Genomic DNA, 8,644 nt, shown 5'->3' on the forward strand with positions numbered 1-8,644 from the left:
AGCAGTATATACAATTTTATGAGAATATTAAACCTCCATATAATAAGCATTCAATGCTAAAGATATATTTTGCATATTTATAATTTACTATAGCAGAAACTTAGAGTAATTTAAATGCAGAATCAGTTTTAATACTTGAAGGAATAATCAAATTATCTAACAATTGGTAATAATGTTCCAAACTACTCTAACTTGACATAACAACCTACGATTACCCGCCATTGTAACAACCTAATATTATCTTCAAAATAATTAAAACACTAAAAACTGTGTACACAAAATTCTCAGAATAAGTTTACTTTGAATGTTCTCCTCTGCGTTTAGCTTCAATATAGATTCTCCGTTTCTCTCTCAAAAATTCTTCCATTATTCCAATTTATTACTGAAGCTGAGACGAAGAAGAAGGAAAAACCATTCACAGCCGTCTCCACAACGTGAAACCAAACATTGAAGAGTGAAACAAGACTGAATAGTGAATTACAACCTGGCAACTTCGATAATTAATCTAACGCATATCTCGTAACCACTTCAATTAACAAAATTATCACTCGGAAGAGTCGCGAGACACTTACTTCAGAGGCGATACACTGTCTTCAACCATCGTTGAACCCTCATCTCCTTCAATACCAAAGTGATCTTTAGCTTTTTGCTTCTTCAAGATGATGTCGATGTAACCAGAGATTAATTGAAGGATCTGTTCTGCCTCTGTGGTTTGTACACTGTAATATTGATCAGAGTAATCGCCAAAATCGAGCGTGAACGTGTTGGGAGAGGCTCCCCAACGTCGGACGGTAGTCAATGGCCAGGTTTTCAAGATTTCTTTCGTTTTTTCGTCGAGTCGCAAGACAGAGTCCTTGGTGACGCCGAGCAAACGAGGCACCAACTTGTTTTTCCCCTTCATTTTCTCTTTCACCAAGAAGAACGTGACGCCGTAGGTGCTCAAGGACCTAGCTGTTTTCGTGTACAGCACTTTGGCGTCTAGCTCAGATAGGCCAATGTGTTTCTTGTGCTCCGCGAAGATCTTCTTCTCGATGCCCTTCACTTTCAGATAGGACTGCGGTAGAAACTCCTTGAGACTGAAAGGGAGAGACACAGAGTAGGTGATTAATTTGGAGAAATTTCGGGAAAATTTGGGAAGGTCTTCCAGTTGCTTCCAGAACAAGGGGAATATTGTTGGAGCATCGCATTTTCGAAAGGACTTATTCAAGGTAAACATGTGGGCAGCAAAAAGCTATCGTTGCTTGAAAATTAGGATAATCATTTTGGAAGGAGTGTGCAAAATTCAAGATCGGCGACTTTTCATTGGAAAATGAGTCAAGAGTCGATGAGACGTTTAAAGAAAAATTATTGAAAAAAATCCACGGTAAAGAATGTGAAATTTTTTCTATTCGTTAGAGTTTTACTCAATATCAATATAATTTTTTAACAAATAAATTATTCCAAAATCCACTGTAAGAACAGCATTCAAAGAATTCTTTCATTCAAAGACCAATGATTTTCATAAATCTGGAACAATGAAACTTGTTAATCGTTGAAATTGCTTTGATTAATTATTTTTTGAAGGAACACAATTTATCTGAAGTTTCATATGGACCGACCTAATAAAAGCTTTCATGTTTGACTAAATAACTTTTCACTTGCCATGAAACATTGTACATGAAATATAGCATTAATTTCACTGGAATAATATGAAATTCTTAGAAGTTCATTAATGCAGAAACATTTGATAAAATATAATACAACTATCGTTAAAACATCATAACAATCAGAACGAAAGAAGTCGGTATTTCTTGCATAAAAACTCACTCCAGAAAGCCTGGTTTGTGCTTGTCTTCTTTGTGATCGCCGAACTGGATTTGGCATTGTATTCCAGCGAAAGTACAAGCTTTTTCCTGAGTAACCGGATGCGTGCCATCTAGAATTGCGTCTCTTGCTTGAACGTACAAAAGAGATAATTGCACCGGGTCCCGGCTATCGATATTTTGATCCGAAAAGAAGAACTTTCTCCGCAGCAGCACCGTTTCTGACTCGTCTATTCCTTGCTCCCTCAACGTTTTGCTGGGATCTATCCAATTCACTGAAATACACCAAACGACGTTTCCTCTTCTGATGAAAATTTACAGCCCCAAAAGAATATCAATAGAGAAAAATAAAAACTTGGTAATATCTAATTAGCGTGAAAGTTTCTGAATGATTAATTATCCAAGTAACTTGGAGCAATGATCTACTTGTGATTTAAAAATTTGTATATTCATGTAAAATTTTACTATCTAATTTTATGTAGTGCAATTATGGCAGTTTTCAGACTGATTTCTTTTAGTGAATTTTAAACAAAAAGTGACAAAAGGTCTAAGAGTATAGCAGATATAGTAAATCCTAGATTAACACGTTTGTTAACATTATCCTATGTATTACTTTTGCTTACATTATTGATATCTGTGTTTTTATCAGTTTTACATAATACAGCGCATGCCTGCACTTATGCACGTGTAATATGTATTAAACGAGTCACTCAGAAGCCAAAATGATTAACTTTACTTTTTGAAATTCTTTCAATTTTAGTATCAAAGCACATGCTTGGTGCTTAACTCTTCACAAATACAAGAAATTTAATAAATTCAAGTTGATGGAGTTAGTCACTCTATCTAAGTAAAAAAAATTGTAATAAAATAAAATTATTTGCATAAATTTTTATTTTGAAAACGTGTATCTACGAAAAAATGTCGAAAAGTGGGAGATACTGAGCGATTTTACGATACTTTCACAGGAACATAAAAAATTGTTGAAGGAAAATATAGAAATTGGTACCCGGGTTAAATTGGCAATTTAAAAACGTCGAATGACTAAACGTAGGAGAACTTGTGAATAAAAAATGATGATAAAAGAGTTCCAATGGTTTAACTCTATTTGTGTACCAAAAAAAAAAATTTATCGCATTTCCATCAACGAAAAAACCCCTGTGATCGAGCAACCCCTCTATCTCCCACGCATTTCCTCCTGAACCACGAAACTTTTCTCACTCAAAACGGAAGTTTAATAAGTATGAATTTTCTTTTTTTTTTTTTTGCTCGTGAGCAAATTAAGAACAGGCGCTCACCTTCGTCGTCAGTCTTAAGCTTCTTCCTTAACTGATCCATCTTCGCATCCCGCTCGCCTTTCTCCTCTTTCCTCCTTTTCAGCGTGAGGGTGCCGAAATTGCCCGGCTTCTGGTTCTCCGTCTCCTCTTCGGGCAGCTCGCGCACCAACGAGTACTCGTCGTGGTTCGTGATGCCTATCTTCGTACAAATTACTACCATGAGATTGGCGACGGGTTGACTGTCATCTACCAGCAACGTCTTCAGCGTTCCATCCAGCATGCGCACACGCAGGGTCCGCAGTTTAGGCCGGTACTCGAGCAAATCGCCGTTCCTCAGAATGTAATAATCGAGATTCCGGCCAGGCTCTAGCCAGACTCCCTTCTTCACGTCCTCGTCGGCAAGGAATAATCCGTAGTCCTTTGCTGTCGATGCGAGGAATATGCGGTCATTATGATAGCGATATTGTGGTTTGCATGAAATTCTTGGACACTCGTTAGATTTTTAACTGGCAGCGGAAGTGTACGGTGTTCTGAGGATGCTAAAAATATTGAAACTTTGCAGAAATGTAGATTAACTGACGCTGATAACGGTACCGTTATGTTTCGCGTGAAATTCTTGGACATCCGTTAAATTTTTAGCTGACAACGGAAGTGTATGATAACTGGATAATACAGAAAAATTTGAAATTTCGCAGAAATGTAGTTCAATTGACGTTAATGAAGAATCCATTATGTTTTGCGTGAAATTGTTGGACTCTCGTTAGATTTTTAGCTGACAACGGAAGTGTACGGTATCCTGAGAATGCTAAAAAAAAAATTGAAACTTTGCAGAAATGTAGTTCAATTTACGTTAATTAAGAAATTATTATGCTTTGCATGAAATTCTTGGACATTCGTTAGATTTTTAGCTGACAAGGGAATGCTAAAAACTTTGAAACTTTGTGGAAATGTAGTTCAATTCGTGCTAATAGCGAAATCACTGTTTGGTGAAATTCTTGGAATTTTGAAAAAAATGTGAGTTTTCATATTACCGTGAATAGTTATGAAACCGTACAAGACAACGAAAAAAAGTTACATTCAAACAACCTAAAAAATCAGGATGATATCTCAGTTTGAAGCCATTTTATAGACGGTAAAACCAAAAGCAGAGAACTCTTTCCTAATTTCGGAAGATGGTTCATCGGTTTGGTCGAGCTTCCAAAGGAATTTTAGCCAGTTTGTAATTTGTACTGGCTGTTCGAGATTAAGAAGTTGGTGGTACAGTAGTTTGAGATTTTTGGAAAGTTCCGAAAGCTCCTGGTGAGATTACCTGTAGTGTGTAATTGAGCTGAACCAGTGGAGTTTTTTTTTTTTTTTTAAAGGATAAAGAACTTATTTAATGATTAATGTATACAATGAAGAAGTTTCAAGTTTGATTTATAACTTTTAAATATAAAACAATTATACTATACAAGTTGTGACAATAGTCAAAGAAAGAATTATCTAACTTCCATAATTTTAACTCTCTACAATCCAATGTTTCTTCGTTCGTGAGGTGAAAAAATTATGGTTGAATGCAATGTTTCCTTTTTAATGGGATGAGTAAGAATTAAACAAGAATTAAAGAAGACTTGTTAAATATAGACATATGGTACGGTAACTTCCAAGTCACGTGGCGCTATAGAGGGTTAACATACCGGGTGTCCCACTTTTTTCCAATCAAATTTTATCGAACATTGTCAGTGTGTTCTATGGGAACAAGTAAGAAAAAAATGTCATATAAACATAGGTCGTTTGAAGCTTCGTTAAAAAGTTATAATAAAAAAAAAAAAAAAAAAAAAAAACTCTTACTTCTCCCATCAACGTGTAAAATTAATAATCTACCATAACTTATCTTCCCACGAACGAAGAAACATCGGCTTATACCGGTGATCATTTCACATTATTACCGCGTGTCATAATTATTAGTGGCACCGGTTCATTAATACAAGCTCATTAACATAAGTTCACTAACGTAACTAGGACATCTTCTATAAATGACAGTTCGAGTTACATTTGAACCAGACTTTCCTATAAGAAAAAAGAAACTACTAAAATAATTAAAAAATGATCGTTGCACACACCTAAAATTAAAATGAACAATTTTAAAAATTGAACAGCGATGACTGACTTGAAAATTATTCATAATGAACGAACGATATGAAAACGGAAATAAAGGAAAGCCACCCAAATTGTGTGTGACAATTTGCCAGAAGAAAAAGGATAACCGTTTCAGTCTTATTTACCCATCAATTCTATCTTTATATTCAAAAGACAGGGGAAGAGATAAAAAATGTAAATTTTCGCGTTCGTTAGAATAACGTTGTTGAATATTTTAGGTGCAAGTAGGAGCTTACGTTGGCCCATGTTACCCGCTTCAGCGAGTTTCTCTCTGATAATACGGCAAGCGTCGTAAACGGATGTGCTCGGGTCGAATTGCATCATCTTCGTAGCGTTTTTCTCCGGGATGGAGATACGCAAGGATAGGGTGGCCATTGCGACTGCTTGGGGTGATCTGCGTGCACGAAAACCACCGGAATCACTCGACTGAAAAAGCAAAAATAATACAGTGGTTAATTTTTTTTCTTCTTTACACTTCCAATCCTACACTTCACGGATTAACGACGCTTTTGCGAAGTGCTTTCAAGATCAAGCTAATGCAACCGATTAAAAGGTTGACTTTAATAAAATTTGTAACTTTATTCTTACATTTGAGGTTAGGTTAGGTTAGGAAATGAAATTTAAATTTTTCACCAGTTATACACAACTTGCTTAAATGACAGATGATTTATTTTTTATAAATTTGGTGTTTGATGTGATTGCTGGTTAAGGTTCAAGTATATTAATAAACGAACCATTTTTTGGTATTAGGAAAAATTTAAAACAGTATTGAAAATGGAAACTAAATGGTAAATATTGGTACTAAAATTTCCAGTACTAAGAAATATTTAAAACAGTATTAGAAAGCAGTATTATAGCAATATATTGCTATTGAATAGAAATATTGCTATTAAAATTAAATCATGATGGTGAAAATATCCTAAAACAGTATATTTTAGAGAAAAAAGAAAAAAACGATGCTGTAGATAAAAATAAGAACACAATGATTAAAGATCTTCTCTGAGTATAGGTTCCAATTTTTGTGGAAATGCACTGATTTAAATCGCAAATCAAATTCCTTTATTTGACAAGAATTTACATTTCGTTGCAGCGGATCGATTTTAGAATCAGTATCTGCAGTTGATTTTCTCCAGGTGAAATGAGACAAAGCGTAAAAATCGCGTGACTGGAAGTAATTGAACTGACAATTTCGTTAAATCAACAGGATTTAGTTAAAGAACAGCATCGGAAGAAAGAAACGTAAATAACACTGAGATCGATAAATACAACAAATTAGTAACCTGCATCCTCTTTCCTCCTCTCGTTAACTCTAACAACGTTATTTTACAAAAGTACCGAAATGTAGAAAACTTTAGTGCACCAAAAAGCCAATTTTATTCTGTTAACAAAAATCCTTCAAATATGAAAATAATTTCGTGAAAAATTTGCGCGAATATCAAAATTTTCAAATTCAAAATAAAATAAAATTTTAAATATTCGAAGATAAAAAATATAGAAAAGTTACTTTTTCGACTAAAAACGATTTAATTCAACAATTAAAAGATGCACACACTTCTATTCTCCCCTCTCGTAATTAAATCCGGTAATTGTAATGAACACGAAGCACGCGATCGTCCAACGATTCACGGTGATACAAAGAACGCAAAGTACTATACGCGAATATGCGATTTCTGGTATATACTGGTGAATCAAGTGCAACAAGTTGCGAGGGACCGAGCATTGTGCTTGCTCACGAGTCACCGTTCTATTTATTCGCATATAATTACACATTATCGTAAAACAGTGGATAGTTATCGTCCGTGGCCACACGATACATCGAAACACCTGTTAATTTCGTTTCGTTACACGAATTAATTTTCACGTTAACGTTCGCGAATTAAAGCTTTTTCCTTGTTTTATCGGATCGACTTTTCAGGGTTTGCGACGAGAAAGGGGTAAATTTGGAGGTGTGCAAGCTTTCAGGAACGGTGATTAATTTGTTCAATTATAGTAATCGTTGTAATTTACGTTGAATCTATTCGATTTGCAAAATACTATTTTCATTTATTTTATTTTTAAACTGAAATAAATTGGGCTCAATTTAAGTGTATCTTGCTATTTATCATCATCACTGTTTAGATATTTCGAAACGTGACAGTTGGAAAAGAGAGAATTTTGAAAAATTCGAGATGCAAAATATGAAAATTAGAAATAAATTTTTGCAATTTTCTTAAATGCGCTAAATTAACTTTAACTTTGCATTGAATCATTCTGACATTTATTTAAAGAAAGAGAAGAATATATTTTTCTGAGAATAAAAAATATATGCATTTTGTACACTTGCAGATATGAGATTTAATAATTAGGATGGTTTATTGTAGCTCAAACATTTTCATTTTTTAAACGTTGCAATAGTAACAATTGTAAATTCTACTGTAACAATAGAATACCTAAAAGTAACACTTTAGTATAATTTTACATTTTATACACTTTCAGAAATACAGAAATATTTAGAACAAACAATTTCCAAAACCACAATTTCACCACACTATTTAATTTCAATTTTTTCACAAAACAAAATGCTTGTTTTTCATTCGAAACGATAAAAAGAAATTCAACAGTGATTTCAAAATTTCGTAAAAGCAAAAAAAAAAAAAATACACTTTCCCTCTTCGTTACAAATAACTCCAAAACCAATCGAAAATTTTCAACTCGAGAACGATTCTCATATTCCCGAATCTCAAAGGAGAATCTCCAACAGCTGTCTTCGGCCAATAAATAATACACAGAGGGTAAGAAAGGGGGGAGAAAAGATGTCAGACCTGGCGTTCCATCATTTTGTATCGGTTTTCTGGGAAACCTAGCAGAGCAACGGATTAAAAATGTTCCGCTATCGAATGAAAGAGGAAGGGACTTCTGGAACTTCTGTCTATATATTGATCTTCCGTGGTATGGTACATTTGCCATAGAATTTGCCACAGGGTGCAGTGTGGGATCTAACACAAGCGTAGAACCCACCCCATGTCACAGCAGTATTCGGCTAATAAAAATAAATCGTCACCGGCTCCGAGCTAATTAAATCGATTCGCTAAACGAATCTTCCTCATTTACTCCCCATCGAGTGAAATACAATCCCCCGTCCACCATGCCGCGTTTGCAATGTTTGCATCAACAAGTTACCAATAATCCACGCACGTTTCGTCCAATAAATCAAGCTCGCGAAAAAGTATCCCCGTTAAAAACCTTCTCACTTCCGCAATTTACCAAAAAATAAACATATCACAGCTCTCCTATTTTTTTTTTCAATAGTAACGATTAATTAAAAAGTTCCACGATTACGAAAATCAGATTGCACAGATAATACTTTGAAAAAACAGAAAAAACGAGAAGCTCCGTGTTGGTTAGGTTAAAGTTGATTAATTACGAAGTTCTTGATGAAATAGTTCGGCT

At 34.6% G+C, this 8,644-nt stretch overlaps 1 protein-coding gene across 1 annotated transcript in view; it reads right to left on the reverse strand.

Annotated features, from left to right (window-relative positions):
• The window catches only part of LOC108577177 (talin-1), a 63,846-nt gene that overhangs the window by 21,169 nt on the left and 34,033 nt on the right, over nucleotides 1-8,644 (reverse strand). The window contains exons 2-5 of the mRNA XM_017940287.1: nucleotides 5,452-5,641; nucleotides 3,098-3,499; nucleotides 1,807-2,077; nucleotides 572-1,076 (exon numbers count right to left, since the gene is read on the reverse strand). Of these exons, the coding sequence (XP_017795776.1) occupies nucleotides 572-1,076; nucleotides 1,807-2,077; nucleotides 3,098-3,499; nucleotides 5,452-5,590 (1,317 nt within the window). The 5' untranslated portion in view covers nucleotides 5,591-5,641. The remainder of the gene's footprint in view (nucleotides 1-571; nucleotides 1,077-1,806; nucleotides 2,078-3,097; nucleotides 3,500-5,451; nucleotides 5,642-8,644) is intronic.

Source organism: Habropoda laboriosa, unplaced genomic scaffold (assembly GCF_001263275.1).
Source record: "Habropoda laboriosa isolate 0110345459 unplaced genomic scaffold, ASM126327v1 scaffold523, whole genome shotgun sequence".
Lineage (NCBI taxonomy): Eukaryota > Metazoa > Arthropoda > Insecta > Hymenoptera > Apidae > Habropoda > Habropoda laboriosa.